Source organism: Myodes glareolus, chromosome X (assembly GCF_982192425.1).
Source record: "Myodes glareolus chromosome X, mMyoGla1.1, whole genome shotgun sequence".
NCBI lineage: Eukaryota > Metazoa > Chordata > Mammalia > Rodentia > Cricetidae > Myodes > Myodes glareolus.
This window is the reverse complement of record NC_142053.1, coordinates 15,536,123-15,552,774: the sequence shown is the minus strand read 5'-3', so window position 1 is coordinate 15,552,774 and position 16,652 is coordinate 15,536,123. Positions and strand designations below refer to the sequence as shown.

General features: G+C 39.4%; 1 protein-coding gene across 7 annotated transcripts in view; it reads right to left on the bottom strand.

The window, feature by feature from the left end:
• Mcf2 (MCF.2 cell line derived transforming sequence) overlaps positions 1 to 16,652 on the bottom strand; it is a 104,314-nt gene that overhangs the window by 42,414 nt on the left and 45,248 nt on the right. For 6 of the 7 annotated variants that reach the window (XM_087902672.1, XM_087902673.1, XM_087902675.1 and 3 more), the window contains 8 exons: positions 15,810 to 15,926; positions 14,267 to 14,416; positions 11,329 to 11,462; positions 10,593 to 10,707; positions 8,007 to 8,126; positions 5,322 to 5,513; positions 3,250 to 3,441; positions 1,226 to 1,400 (listed from right to left, as the gene is read on the bottom strand). In XM_087902672.1, coding sequence (XP_087758798.1) covers positions 1,226 to 1,400; positions 3,250 to 3,441; positions 5,322 to 5,513; positions 8,007 to 8,126; positions 10,593 to 10,707; positions 11,329 to 11,462; positions 14,267 to 14,416; positions 15,810 to 15,926 — 1,195 coding nt within the window. The remainder of the gene's footprint in view (positions 1 to 1,225; positions 1,401 to 3,249; positions 3,442 to 5,321; positions 5,514 to 8,006; positions 8,127 to 10,592; positions 10,708 to 11,328; positions 11,463 to 14,266; positions 14,417 to 15,809; positions 15,927 to 16,652) is intronic. The other variant, XM_085685107.2, reaches the window with a different exon arrangement.

Below are 16,652 nucleotides of genomic sequence, written 5' to 3'. Positions count from 1 at the left end.
GGTCACACAGCTAAAGTATCCAGAAATCGAACTGATGTCTACTTTGTGCTTAGAAGTATCAACGGTTGAGTTTAATCAGCTCATTATGCTACTGTTATTTTTTTACTTTTTTCATTACCTTTGATACTTCCAGTATCTTGGTATGTTTTTTAATATAGTTAACATTATTTATTTACACCATTGCTCACACAGTCTTATTTTGAGTATATGTATGTATTTTGGAATTACTAACCATATAACATCCATTGCATTTGTAATTTGATCCATGCTGGAGATGAGTTCTATTTATTCATTACCTCTGGTTCAAGCTTCTCTGCATTTCAACATAGTTTCGTACACTAGTAAAATGACCGATTCAATTTAGGTCAAAGAGACTGAATTTAGTCATATGTTCACCTTTCCTACTAACCTAACTTGTACAAAAGACCAAAACTGCTCTCTCCCCAAAAGCTGCAGAGGTAGCTCCAAGAAACCCTTGGGGGAATAATTCTTATTTTCACACTAATTCAACACCTTTATAAGAATTATTATTTTTCCTATAGAACTTAGAAAGGAATAGGAGAGTACACAATTAAATAGACTTCAGAGAGTAAAACATGAAAATGGAATCTGTAACAAGAAATTATTAACACAATTAGCATTTACCAGCATCTATTTAGAAAAGGCAATCAAACCTATTATATAAGACATTCGTATGCAAGTATCACATACGGTGCAGCTATCACGAGCTGCACTGGACTTTCAGGTCTATCTTTTGAGTTCTTGGAATCAGTCTGCTGGTTCTAAAATATACTTGAAATACTTTCAAGCTTGAATTGTACAGTCTGCATTTGAGCCTACAAATTACATAATAATAGCTTACTGGAGTACCAATGAGTATTATACTTGTAACTACATGTATGTAAATATAAGCTTCATGTCCTTTTCTCTAACTGCTGAAGGAAAAAATTAAAGTCTGATGCTGAAAAATTGTCACACTCATTTCTCAAGCTACAATACTCCACGCTGAGGTGTCCAATTCAGTGTTACTACTATGGCTTATGAACAGAAAGGAATCGCATTCTGACTTCTGTCTTGTACAACAATGTTTAAACATGCACTAAGAAGCTAAAAGATTTTAAATTTATCAGCATTGAAAAATAATTTAGTAGATAAATCAACTATATCAAAAGAAACAATAGCAAGACAAAAAAAGAAATAAAAACGTGAAAACAAGCTACTTTACCATGTTTAGGTGAAAAAAACATTGGGACTCTGGACCTCATCAAATTTTCAGGTGCAGGTATCACAAACTGCACTGGACTTTCAGATCTATTTTTTGAGTTCTTGGAATCAGCCTGTTGGTTCTCAAATATACTTCGAATACTTTCAAGCTTGAGTTGTACAGTCTGCATTTGAGCCTATGGATTACATAAGAATTCTATAAGCTGGGGCTGGAGAGATGGGTCAGCAGTTAAGAACACTGGCTTCTCTTGAAGAGGACCTGGGTTCAAGTCCCAGCACCCACGTGACCACTCAGAACTATCTGCAATTCTAGTTTTTGAATTATCCAGCACCTTCTTCAAGCTTCTGTATACACCAGGCATTGTACATTGTATATATCTATACACACATGCAGTTAAAACACACACGCACACACACACACACACACACACATACACACATATATATATATATATAAAATTATATGAACTGCTAGGCATAGTTGAGTACATCTTTAATTAAGGCACTGAGGAGACAGAGGTAAGTGAATCCCTGTGAGTTCAAGGCTGTCCTAGTTTACATAGCTAGTTCCAAGTGAGCCAAGGCTACATAGCCAGGCTTGTCTCAAAAAACATGAAATGAACTGAAATGAAATAAGTCATAACAACTACTATTAAATTCTTCAGATACAATTTCAAATTTTAATTCCAGGACTGGGGAGACGGCTTAGTCAGTAAATCACCTGCTACTGTGTAATCATGAAAACCTGAGTTCAGAACCCCAGCAGTCATATAAAATCCAGGCAAGGCAGGAATGTCTATCACCTCAAGGCTGGGATAGCAGAGACAGGAGCGAGCGTCCCTGGAGCTCACTGGCCAGCCACGCTAACTGAATCAACGAGAGCTCCAAGTTCACTGGAGAATGTCTCAGCATAAGAAGAGCAACTAAAATCCATCTTGAGGGTCAACCTTGGGCTCCCACCAGTGTGCACATGTGTACATGCCCACACAAACATGTAGATACACGCATGTACATACCCACACAAGCATGTAGATGTACATGTGTATACATACCCACAAGCATTTAGATGAACACATGTACATACCCACACAAGCATGTACATGCACACATGTACACAACCACACAAACATGTAGATATACTGCATACCAAATAAATTAATTTGTAAGTATCAAAGCAATATATCTTTAGATTATAGTGTAAAAGAATAATTGTTTTAATTGCTGTTTGAGGACTGGAGAGATGGTTCATTGGGCATAGAGCTTTCTACACAAGAATCTGAAGAACCCATACACAAAGTGGGGCATAGGATGTGAATCTCTGGTCTCTGTATGTCATGTGCTCACATGTACATGCATACATACAGATACAAACATATAACACAAACACAGAAACAACTTATTTTGAACGTAAAATACAACTAGAACAAAATTAGGAAAGAAACAGAACAAATTAGTGTATTCTCTATGTAAATATAAAACCAAAGTCCAATATAAACAAACTGAGGGAAAAAAATGTATCCATCATAAAAGTGGACATAACACTCTACACCGCTTAAGTGCCTCTCTCTGAAGATATAGAACAAAATGTACCTGAAAGCTCATAGCACATTTGAAAAACTTAAAAATAATAGAGTCAGACTATTAGCGTCAGCGTTCAGGAGGTCAGAGTTCCAGGCCAACCAAGGCTATACAGTGAAATATATACAGTGACTGTATAGCCAACCAAGGCTATACAGTGAAATATATACAGTGACTGTATAGCCAACTAAGGCTATACAGTCTCAAGCAAACAAACAAATAATATAACAATAACAGACTCAGAGTTCATGGTGAAAGTTAGTCTTACATATCCAGCCAACGCATGCCTTTGGATTCTTTGAGACTTGACAGTGGCACTACTATCATCCCTCAAGCCTCTTGCGCGAGGACTATGGATCCACACACTGACATAAAGTCAGCTGTGGGGTAGTAAACCCTTAGCCCACGGTAATTAGTATGTGTGTCTTTGAATAAAATATTTCTCACCTTTAATTCAGGAGAAAGGAGCACATCAAATTCATATTGCAGATTCTCAATATCATAATTGATAAAGGGCACAGCCATTTGAAGAAAATTTTGCACATCCTGAAGAGCTTTCTGAGCATCTTCTTTAGTCTGAAACTGATCCATTCCCTGATTAGCCAGGAGGCATTCTCCTTGATCACAGCACTGACGTGCCTGATGAGAAAAACCGTGAAAATCAGAGCAGCAAATGTAAGAATGGATAAAGGGGATGTGGGTTTGCCAGTAAAAGAGCTGTCTTGGGCTGGAGAGACAGTTCAGTGGTTAAGAGCACTGGCTGCTCTTCCAGAGGACCCAAGTTCAATTCCCAGCACCCATATGGTGGCTCACAATTGTCTGAAATACCAGTTCCAGGGACCCAACACCCTTACACATATATACATGCAGGGAAAACACCAATGCACATAAAATAAAGATAATTAAATCATTTAAAATGTTGAAAAAAGAGCTTTCTAGCTTTTTTATTATTACATCTTACTGGAGGGGAGGGGAACGTGAGTGGCTGTGCAAAGCACACACAGGCCACAACACACATGTAGAAGTTGGAGGACAACTTGGTGGGAGACAGATCTCTCCCTCCAGCATGTGCATTCTTGGATTCGACTCTGGTTGTAACGCTTGTCAGCAAGTGCCTTTACTCACTGAACCACCTGTGCACTGGAGCTTATCTCTCAATAAGAACTGCTTTCAGAGGCCAGCCTTGACGGCACACAATTTGAATCCCATCACTCAGGAGGCAGACTCAGGTGGATCTCTGTGAGCTTGAAGCCAGCTTGGTCTATAGAGTGAGTTCCTAGTCAGCCAGGGCTACATAATGACACTCTTTGCCATTAGAAAGAAAAGAAAGAAAGAAAGAAAGAAAGAAAGGAAGGAAGGAAGGAAGGAAGGAAGGAAGGAAGGAAGGAAGGAAGGAAGGAAGGAAGGAAGGGGGGAAGGGAGGGGGGAAGGGAGGGAGGGAAGGAGGGAGGGAGAGAAAGAAAGAAAGAAAGAAAGAAAGAAAGAAAGAAAGAAAGAAAGAAAGAAAGAAAGAAAGAAAGAAAGGAGAGAGTGAGGGAGGGAGGGAGGGAGGAAGGAAGGAAGGAAAGGAAGAAACAAAGAGAAAAATGCTTTCAGAACTGTTAATAAATGGTATCTGCTGTTACCCCCAGAAGCTCTGATTTAGTAGCTCTGGGCTGCCAGGCAGACATTCATATTATTAAAGCACTCCACTGATTAATGATGCACAGCCAAGGTTGGGAAGCACTGCATTTATTTCATAACTAGTAATTTCTTCTGCAGCAGGTGTCTGACCATTTTCTCAACACTAACAGTTCAGTTGCATGTTATTTTCTACAAATCAATAACTGAAATATGAAACTCCTAGTAAAATATAAAGTATAATAGCAATGCTTAATGATTGCCACGGACAAGAATAAAGGGTGGGTTTTTTTTTTTGAACCAGAAGAAGAGATGTGCAGATTAGCACGCTTATGCACAGATGTGATGCTGACAAGTGGTACTCCTGTTTATATTCTGCATTGCCATCACCAGATCTTTTCATTCACTGCTTAATCACAAAATAGGTCTGACCCACAGGCATGGCAGAAGAATTTTTCAGTGCCGGACTATGAAATGTGGAAGGAATTTCAGGCTTCTGCAAAACGTCCCCTAGGCTTTTCAGTACTCTAACTGCAGAATAGCAAGCACCAGGTTTCAGAGATAGACTTAAAATAGAAAGGAAGCCATCACCGCCATGGTCTCCACATTGAGAACAGGACGAAATTAGTACTCCATGAAATCTGCCACGAATAGTACATAGGGAGATAGACTAAAATCCGTAAGCAGGCTCCGTCCTTAAGACCTCTGGCAAATTTAAATCCAAAGCTATAGCCCTGACCCCATGACCTTTGAAGAAAAAGATACTATAAAACATATGGCCAAGTATATGGGAATAAGAAAGGTATAGCATAAGGCATATGCGCAGGAATGTGAAAATTAGAGAACCCAAAAAGAAAAAATGATCTTTTTCAGAAATGGGTCATTTTCCATGCTATTACCTGCTGCAGGAGCTTGTGCATTTTGAAAGTCCTGCTCAGCTGTATCCGCTTTGCTCTGATCTCATTAGCCAAAATATCAGAAAGGTAGCGGAGTTCATTGCATCTCTGGCAGATTAAATCAAGTGCATAGTGGTGATTTGAGGCAAGCTTGTGGCCATGTAGTATCACAAGCCGGGCCTTGGCTAACAGCTCCTGATTTGAAAGAGGGGAGGAAAATCAGGACTGGATGATCTCTGCTCTTAGAGCATTGGGGGGGGAAAGAAAAACATCATTAAAGAATACATTTGGCAGGGGAAATAAATGGCTATAAAACATGATGCCATGTCATTTTTCTGCATTCAGTAAAACAGCACACATACACACACACACACACACACACACACACACAAACAAACAAAATAAAAACCTCCCACTGATAACAATTAGCTACAACTGGCATTAACCATCAGATGTGCAAGCGTTTCTGGATATAAAATGAAAGTCAACTACACCATTCCACTCAGGATATAGATTGCCTTCTAGTGTGCACAGACATAAAACAGAAGCACATACAGCACCCAGCATAAAGTAAACACCAGCCGAATGAAAGCTAATCTATTTCTACTACTACTACTACTACTATTACTATTATTATTATTACAAATTTTCACCTCGTCCCATTTCCCTCCCCCTCCCCCCACTCCCTCTCCAGTCCAAAGAGCAGTCAGGGTGCCCTGCCCTGTGGGAAGTCCAAGGTCCTCCCCCCTCCATCCAGGTCTAGGAAGGTGAGCATCCAAACAGACTAGGTTCCCAAAGCTAATCTATTTCAATCTTAATTCAAGTTGTCCCTCACCTAAGCGCTCTGGCTGTACCTAAAGTAAATAGCAGAAGGGACTCTCATGACTTCACTTCCATTCTGTCAACTACTGACTCCCTTAGCACAGTGACTGAAACATGGTAGCGACATAGGTAATGTTTCCCAAAGCAAAATAAGGCAAACTGAGGCCCAGATGAGGCAGTGACTGGCCTTTCTAGCTATTGGGAAACCCACAATTAAAACAGAGTTGCTGTTTTAAATGCACCAGACATTCAGTCTTACATATGAAAATACTACCGTCCTAGTTAGGTTTCATTGTCAACTTGACAGAGCCTAGAGCAGTGGTTCTCATCCTGTGGATCACAACCCCAGGGGGTGGGGGCATCCAACAAGTCTTTCACAGGATTCACTGAAGACAATCAGAAAACATGGATACTTACATTATTATTCATAACCATTAGGAAGTAGCAATAAAAATAATTTTATGGTTGGGGGTCACCAGAACGTGAAGAACTGTCTTAAAGGGTCTCAGCATTAGGAAGATTGAGAATCACTGAACTAGAATGAGCTGAAAGCCTCAACTGAGGACTTTCCCAGATCGGATTGTCTGGGCATGTTTGTGAAGGACTGTCTTGATTACTAATTGATGTAGGAGGCCCCGCCCACTGTGGTCAGTACCATCCCTAGGCAGGCGGGCCTGAGCTATCTAAACTAGCTGAGGGTGAGCCAGTGAGGAAGGGAGCAAGCAACATTCCTCCGTGGGGTTTTCTTCAGGTTTCTGTCCTGGCCTCCCTTAAAGATGGACGGTGACCTGGAACTTTAAGCCGAACAAACCTTTTCTTCCCCAAATCTGCTTTTGCTCAGCATGGTTTATCACAGTAATGGGAGGGAAACTAGAACAACTACGGAACTGGGGGCTTAAAAATGGCAAGTTCTGGGCCATACGTTTAAATCACATTGGAAAAAAGTATTCAAAACAAGCAAAGCCCCTGACTTCAAAGTCAGGTTGCCCTCTCTGTCCACTCTGTCTGTCATGGGGAAGTGTCAAGGGCAACACAGCACAGAGGGCCACACGCCTAACTCCTTGACTGGTTACTGCAACTTCCCAACCTCGGCTGGCATTTGCACATGCTTGTGGGTCAAACATGAGTTCCTTTTCTAAGACTAGATCTATGAAAGCATTGCTTTGCTGTCACATACAAGGCAGGAGAGCAAAGGTAGTTTACTAAGTATTAAAGTCACGAATCTAAGCTCTAGAATTAACAAGAATGCTGACAATTGCTTTTCCGTTGAGTATATATTAAATATCCAGGGGCTATACTAAGCACAATCTATACATCTAGAGCAATCCTCACCCATTACTCTATAGAGATGGTCATTTTACTTCCAAGTTCTAGAAAAGGGCATTGAAGCCTAGAGATCAATTCACCCAAGGTCCAACAGCTACTCAGACTGAGAAGAGCTGTCTGTGTGGATCTGGGATTGATTCAACTATGTATATCACATAATGAACATTAGACAATCCGTAGTCTTATATTATTCCATAGGTTCCATATACAAAATATCTCTTTTTTTGAGGCAGGGTCTCATGTAGAATAGGTTGGCCTAAAACCCACTATGTATCTGTGGCCCCATTATGTATCATTCTCGATAAACATGTTTTCCTAACGTCTCCAAGACAATTTAATCTCATTGTAGAGCCTACAACTTACATAATTTTATACAACTACATGACTCACCTGCAGTGTTATCCTAGGGCCACACATAAAAATGGACTTAGGCTAGTATCACTGTGTCAACTATATACTTATGACAGGTAAAGTATAATAAGCATGTGTATTATGCCCCAGTAAAACATAAACAGAGCAAATACTAAAATGTAATCTTACCTGAGATTTTTCATCCAAGTTCTCTATTTTTTTAAGTCTTTGTTTTATCTGAGATAAGTTCCCTGTTACATCACCAAGTTCTCTTTGTTGACTTAATACAAATTCAATTTTAGTCATAACCTACAAGCAAGAAATAAAGGTTTTAAAAACATGTGAATTACTAAGAATTCACCTTTATGATTAATCTTACTGTAACTTGATATGCCATGTTTTATTGATACTCATAGGAAGCCTGCCCTTTGCTTGACAAAGATGGAAGAGGAGTGGTTTAGGGGTGAAACGGGGCACTGGGAGAGAGGAACTGGAAGGGGAGGATGGGGACAGATCCTGCAGGTGGGATGTAAAATTAATAGATAAATTTTAAAAAGAGAAAAAAAGAATTCACCGTTAGCAATGATCAGTTACATAAGAAATGCTATTAAACAAGAACACCAATAGGAGAAAATTATACATATAGAAAATATGTTCAGCTATTTTGCTCACAGAAATAAATGTAATCTGTTAAGTTGTAGCCTCCTAGCTATTCATGCCTACTTAATTATACATAAGATCACTGTATACATGTGCAATCATATATATGCAGACATACATCTTTGTGACCTCGGGCCTCAAAACCACACACATGAAAGAGAGACAGAGAGACAGAGAGAGCACAGAGACAATAGCAAAAAAATCGTAAGCCACGAAAATTCTAGAAATATATGAATCAAATAAATGAACGAGAAAGGAAAACTTGCTTTATCGAAGTTCCTATGGTAGATAAATAAACATGGAAAGATTATCACTGAAGGTTGCCAGAACAAAGACTGAGTCAGAAAAGAATCACCAGATGCTCTATGGACAATGCTGTACACTCGGTGGACAAATCTGAAGAGGAAAACGGAGATGTTCCATCTTCTCCCCATGTCCTTACTACTAGCTACAAGGAGAGAGAGAGTGGTGAAGCAGTGAAGAAACCGAACAGTGCTCGCACTGGTTAATCCAAATCCGCATCAGCAAAGCGGGATAAGTGGATATTTCTGACCTCTAGATGTGACACCCTGAAAAGAGCACATCACTTCTGCAGTATTCTGGTAGTCTACAAGTAGACAATCTCACCATGAAAACACATTAAACAAACTCAAGATGAACAAATTCTACTTCTAAACTGGACTATATTTTTCAAAATATTAGCAATGTAAAAATTTTTTAAATCCAAAAATGTTCTTTATCAGAGCTACAGTACTGAAAAGAGCCTGGTATTGGCATAAAAACAGATAGGAGGACCAATGGAACTGAATAGAAGACCTGGATATTAATCCACACACCTATGAACACCTGATTTTTGATAAAGAAGCAAAAAATATCAAATGAAAAAAGAAAGCATATTCAACAAATGGTGCTGGCATAACTGGATATCAACATGTAGAAGAATGAAAATAGATCCATATTTATCACCATACACAAAACTCAAGTCCAAATGGATCAAAGACCTCAACATAAAGCCAATCACACTGAACCTTATATAAGATAAAGTAGGAAGCATTGGCACAAAAGACTACGTCTTAATATAACCCCAGTAGCACAGACACTGAAAGAAACAATTAATAAATGGGACCTCCTAAAACTGAGAAGCTTATGTAAAACAAAGGACATGGTCAACAAGACAAAACGACAGCCTACAGAATGGGAAAAGATCTTCACCAACCCCACATCAGACAGAGGACTTATCTCTAAAATAAACAAAGAACTCGAGAAATTGGTCATCAAAAGAACAAATAATCAATAAAAATGGAATACAGACCTAAACAGAGAACTCTCAACAGAGGAATCTAAAATGACTGAAAGACACTTAAGGAAATGTTCAACATCCTTAGTCATCAGAGAAATGCAAATCAAAACAACTCCGAGACTCCATCTTACACCTGTAAGAATGGCCAAGATCAAAAATACTGATGACAACTTATGCTGGAGAGGTTGTGGGGAAAAGGGAACATTCCTCCATTGCTGGTGGGAGTGCAAACTGGTACAGCCCCTTTGGATATCAGTATGGTGATTTCTCAGAAAATTAGGAAACAACCTTCCTCAAGATCCAGCAATACCACTTTTGGGTATATATCCAAAGGATGCTCAATGGTACTGAAAGAATTAGAATAATGATGACACGTAATATAAAGACCTTGTACTGTCATTGAATGTAGTGATTCTGATAACTACAATTCTGTAAAACAGTATTCTTACTATAAGAAAAGAATAAAGCATTTAGTAGAAAATGTCCACCCCTATGGCATGTGGTATCTAAAGATCAATGGGCATTGTTTCCTTGAAAAAATATCTTATAGTTTGAAAGCACTTTGTATTGAAAATGTTTGAAGGATGAACATGAAAGTAGAGAAAGACTCTGACCCTGTCACACTCGACACGTCAATGCTTTGTCCCAGTGGAAGAAATGAAGGCTTGGATGCTAGCAGAGCTCTCCTTTGTTCCAAGTCAAGGAACTCGTCTCCTTTATTCTCCCCAGGATGAAAACTGGCATGCTGAAAGCCTGGCCTTCTAACACTCATGAATAAGGGCCTTCATCACAAGGAAAGAACTGTTTCAACTGACCTCTTGAAAGTCTTGCTCAAAATTCCACAGTTGCAGATACTGCTCCATTTTTAGCTGGTGTTTCTCCCAAAATCCATCAAAAGCAGTTTCCATATCGTGCACTTGAGACAGCAACCTTAACAAACAAAAGGCAAAGAATTATTTAAAAATAACCATTTGTGGGCCAGGTATGCAGCTAAACCTAGTCAGCTCATTACGATTTTAAACACTTCCAACCAACATGATAAACTGTTCTGCCATAGGCCCAAAGTGTCAGCGTCAAGTAAGCAGAGATTGAAATCTCTGAAACTGTAAGCCAAAATAAATACTTTCTCCATGAAAACAATAAAGAGTTAATTAATAAATGAATGAATTATAGGCAAAGGCCAAGCCTACTGGCACACACCTTTAATCTAATACTTAAGAGGCAAATGAATGCAGAGCTCTGAAAGTTTAAGTCCAGCCCAGTTTATATGGAATTCCAGGCCAGCCCGAGCTACATAGTGAGATCTTTTCTCAAAAAAAAATAATTATAGGCAAAAATAGTCTATGACATTATGACACTTGGCTCAGGCAGAGAAAAATCAGTGTCTGGGGAACTTAACTCTGCAAGCAAACTAATGTCTGCAGACCAACCCAGAGAAGAAGTTCCCAGACTTGCAGAGGTCCAGAAATACTTTCATACCTAACAGCAACAAACAATGTCAAATTCCTAGCTTGAAAATATAAGTACATTTTCAAAGAAGGGAGCACGTACTTATTAATAGTTTGCCAGTCACCACTGATGTGCTGAGGACGTTCAAGACTTGAACTGACAGTTTCTCCACTGTTAGGCACTTTCAGGTTCATGAGCAGAACTTTTCCTTCTTTGGTTACAGCTGTTAAGTCATTCTATATAAAGGAACAACAGGATGTGTCAGCCAGTTAGTAATCCAAGATGACTGATTTGAAGGGAATGTACAGGTAGAGAGGATGTATGTAGCACAGGAGATACAAGCAATACAAGCACAGCCTTTGATTTCACAGTTTCAGGACCACAGAATCTGCAAGTGTGAGGCTCTGTGGCTAGGGAGATGACTCAGTTGGTTAAATGCTTAGCTCGAAGGTCTAAGTTCAATATCCAAAACACATATTTAAAAAAAACAGATGTGATGGTGTACATTTAGAATACATGTGCCAGGGAGATAGATCTAAGCAGATCCCTGACGCTCACTGTCAGCCAACAGAGCCTACTAAGTCCTAGGCTACTAAGAGACCCTGTCCCAGAAAACAAGGTAGGAAGCTGGAAAGATGATTCTGTGGTTAAGAGCATTGACTACTCTTCCAAAGGACCTGGGTTCAACACCTAGCACCCACATTGAGGCTCACAACTGCCTCTAACTCTAGTTCCAGGGGATCTGACACACTCTTCTCGTCTTCCATGGGCATTGCATAGATATGGTGCACAGACAACAGGCAAGCAAACCATCCGCATACATTAAGAAACAAAATAACAAACAAAGGCAAAGTGGATGTCAAATGAGAAAGAATAACATCCTCCGGCCTTCACACACATGCACTGGCAAACACATGGCATAAACACTCACACAAATGTCAGCTTCAAAGAAGCTTCTGTCTTACAAACAGACTGGAGTCCCCAGCTGGCAAATAAGACGTTAGAGACAGAAGTACCAATCATGCTGTTTCTAGCTTCCTGTTACTGACAGCATTGGTTAGAAAGTTCCAACCAATCTTGTTCTATTCTGCTAATATTTTTAATGTGCTCAGGTCAAACCATATTAACACAATAACAACTACAATAGCAGAAATCATAAAGTTACAAAGCATATTTAATGCATATTCAGAAAGAATTGCATACCTTTCTTAATAATCATTAATTATTACCAATCACTTCGTGCCTTAAATCGTATTCTAGTTCACATGTGTGTTTAAGTAAGTACATGCTTGGGACATCTATAAACACAGACATTCATCAGATATCTAAGTGATCCAAGATTTCCTTCGAAAGGTCCAAACAACTTACAATGTTATGAGCAGATATTTGGCATAAAGAATAGGTAGTGTGGTAGAAAAGGAAAAAATGTGGGGCTGGAGAGATGGCTCAGAGGTTAAGAGCACTGACTGCTCTTCAGGAGGTCCTGAGTTCAATTCCCAGCAACCACATGGTGGCTCACAACCATCTGTAATGAGATCTGGTGCCCACTTCTGGCAGACAGACATGTATGCAGAACACTATATACATAATAAATAAATCTTTTAAAAAAAGAAAAGGAAAGGAAAAAATGTAATTAGCATGTATGAGGCCCTAAGTTTAATTCCCAGCACCAAAAAAATAAATAAATAAAAATCACACAAATATTAATAAACCACAAACTATGTGCTAAAAATCTATTGCATGTATACTACATACTTATCTCATTACATCATCCCTACAGCTGCATACAAATTAGTCGGGCAAGCCAAGCCATGAGTGGCATCACATGCTTATACCTGGTGAAAGCATGAGAATCAGTAGTTCAAGGGCACCTACAGCTGTGTGCTTAAAATCAGTCCAGGCTACAAGAAAGTCTGTCTCAAAGAACAACTACAAAATAATCATGAATCATCGTTACCATCATCATCACCGTCGTCACCTTATTGCATACTGGGTTTTGCTTCTAGATTATGATACAAACATTTGGTTTCTCACATCTTCATTTAAACATCACACCCGATATAGAACTTAAAACTGACAGGGCACCCAACATGCATTTTATGGGCAAGGGAGACAAATACTACACCCAGCTGTCTGATTTCCCTTGTCCAAATTTTCCTGCATTTTGAGGAAAGTGCCTCTAAAAGTCGAACTGCCAGAACTGCTCCTCTTCTACTCCAGGCAGAACTGAGTAGAACAAAGTCAATTCCCCCCCCCAGGGGGGAGGGACTGGAAAGATGTCTCAAGAGATGCACATGCATCTCTTGTAAAGGTCCCAGGTTCAGCTCTCAGCACCCACATGGCAGCAGACAATCGTCTAAACTCCAGTTCCAGGGGATTTGATGCCTTCTTCTGGTCTCTATAGGTACTAGGCACACATGTGGGGTACATACATAGAAGCAAAATACCGAAACATAAAGTCAAAATAAAATAAAAAATATTTTGAGGGCTGGAGAGATGGCTCAGATGTTGAGAGCCACTGGCTGCTCTTGCAGAGGTCCTGAGTTCAATTCCCAGCAACCACATGGTGGTTCACAACCATCTATAATGGAGTCTGGTGCCCTCTTCTGGCATGAAGGTATACATGCAGGTGGAACACCATATACTTAGTAAATAAATAAAATCTTTAAAAAAAAATATTTTGAATGTACCTTCCATCTTCCCTATGTAAAACGAACACATTAAACTCCTTCCTGGAACAATAAATACCATGTGGCAGGGTGTGATGGTGCATACCTGTAACCCCATAACTCAGGAGGTTGAGAGAAAAGGATTCCAAGATTGAGGTCATCCTGGGCTATATAGTAATTTCCAGGTCACGCTGGGCTACATAGTGAGACCCTAGCTCACCAACCACCAAGGACATAGGATTGCAGTTTAGTGACAGATTTTGCCTAACACTCAGGAGGTCCTGGATTTCATTCTTAATTCGACACAAAAAGACTTCAAGGAGCAGGATGATAGGGTAAAATCTGTGTGTTCCTTTTCTAAACAGACATACCTTCAACATCTGATACCTCTCAGCACGAACTGCCAGAATCTCTTCTATTGAAGGAATATCATCTGGTAGCTCTGTCTCAGCCAGCTCTGTTCCAAAGGATTGCAACATCTGAGCCACGTCCTTCACTGTAAGAGCGAACTTTTCTATGGCCTGTAAAAAGCCAGAGGATCTTTGATGGAAACTCTTAATATATCAAAATTTGATCAGTAATGTGTATTGCTCTACATATGGAAATAAACAACAGACACGTATGCTACAAACTTTACTAGGAAAACTTGGCACTACCCCTGACAATTAATGCTAACTCTACATCTAAACCCCCAAGAGACTAAAAAGCAGACTGGAAATCCTTGAATGTGTATTTCTACATATCTGGACTCAGTCCTTGGACACTCACAGAAACTCTTTCTAAAAGATGCCATGTGCTGAGTACTTGGCTGTACAACCTGGAACACCAGTGTCTTTCTTTCCTTAGCAAACTCAGCACTTAACAAAACTGCTTTCTAATAAGTTCACTATTAGAAACTAGAAGTTTCTAATAGGTTCTAAAGAGACATGAGACCAGCAATGTCATTCGACATTTATTAGCGTTCGTGATCAGCACTCCACAAAGCATGATGATCTAAGGAGCTGAAGAGCAAGTGGTCATGATAGTTCATTGCAGGTACTGCCAAAGATCTGAAGTTGGTATCCCAAAGGTGCTGTTGCCCTAAAATGACAAGGAAGGCTGCACTATGTTGTTTCCAAAACCAATGCCTCACGGGAACACAGGGGCAATGCAGACATAATATAAACCATCTGTTTGGCATGTAGCTCAAGAGATTTGCTCTTTCATTTAGGGCAAGGCACTGCTCACTCTTAATGGTTAGACTTCACGTGAACACCTGAATTACTGAATGAACCTGCCAAACACATGGTTTGAATGAGGACGAGGAAATGTGACCCTGTGTCTAGTGGTTATCATTGTTTTCTTCAAAAGAGTTCTCATATCGTGAGATTGTAAGTCAAGACACTTAAATCACAGGCTTTATTCTACCTGGAAGGCCACAGCCCTTACCTCTGACCAATCTAATAACTTTGGGAGTGCCACTAGGCTGCAATGAATATACTTGCACTTTCTGAGGATCTCCATATACCAAGCAGCGAGTCAAACATTTTGTATTCATTATCTCCCAAGATCCCTATTAGGTAATATACTAGCAATCTCATTTTGTAGATAGAAAAAAAAGACTTGGAGAGGTGATATATGTTGTCCAAGATCTAAGTGCTAGGATTTGAACCCAAAGCTTTTGTTTCTTTGTTTCTACATGATCACAGGAAGGGGTAAGGGAGAGAATCCTCTGCTTTTTCCCTAGGTTTCTCCTTCAGTTGCCATCCTTAGTGACTCTTCATCATTTCTAGAAATATCTTTGAGAAGAAAACCAAAATGTTGAATGATATATGTACTTGAAAAGTAGGAGACCCAATATTGCTTTTCCCAAGTAGGAAAAATTTCTAGATAGAATGAAGGATAGGCTCTACAGTAAGGGCAGAAACAACATACATTTCTGAAGATGATCCATTCACTGTGGCAGTACTGCAAGGTGCCGCCTAACTCAGGGGTTAATTGCTTGTCATCAATGTATGTCAGCAAATCACTAACTGAGCTCAGCATAACAACCTATGTAAATAAGCAAGAAAGACACTGTTAACTGCCCTTCATGACAGCCCTCCATCAGACTGCAAAAGGAATTTCAGTAAACACTTAGCAGAGAATCATCCAGTTTAAAAACTTCAAACAGTTCTTTCCTGTGCATGCCCCCACCCCTGGATGCATTAACCATCTTCAGATAACAACAGTTTTTATTTACAAAACATTTCTATCAACCAAAATTAGCTTCTACAGAAACCCAAACACCCTAATTCTTCTTTGTCTAAAAGGTTTCATTATTAATGAGCAATCTTGTATACACATATGCATGCAAATGTGTGCACACATGCATACACACACAGACACACACAGACACACACACACACACACACACACACACACACAAAGAATTTCTGTGCTCAGAACACAGCAAAAGGACTTTATGTAGTAAATTACGATTCAGGTATCAAATTTTATGAGCACTCTAATCTAAACAATAAAAAACTAGCAAAGACTTATTTTCAAAATAAAAACCATGGTACTCCACGCTAGCTAAGGATCATGGTATTTCAGATATATAAACCATACATTGTTCACAGAAAATAAAAATTCCTAAGTGTACACACATAGATATATACATACATCTATAACATATAACACATATTTTTCAAAAGGTATTGCCTTGCTATAAGTTGCCTGAACTAGTCCTTTTTAACAGTAGAAGCAAATGGCTGTAAGACATTTCAGAATTAAATT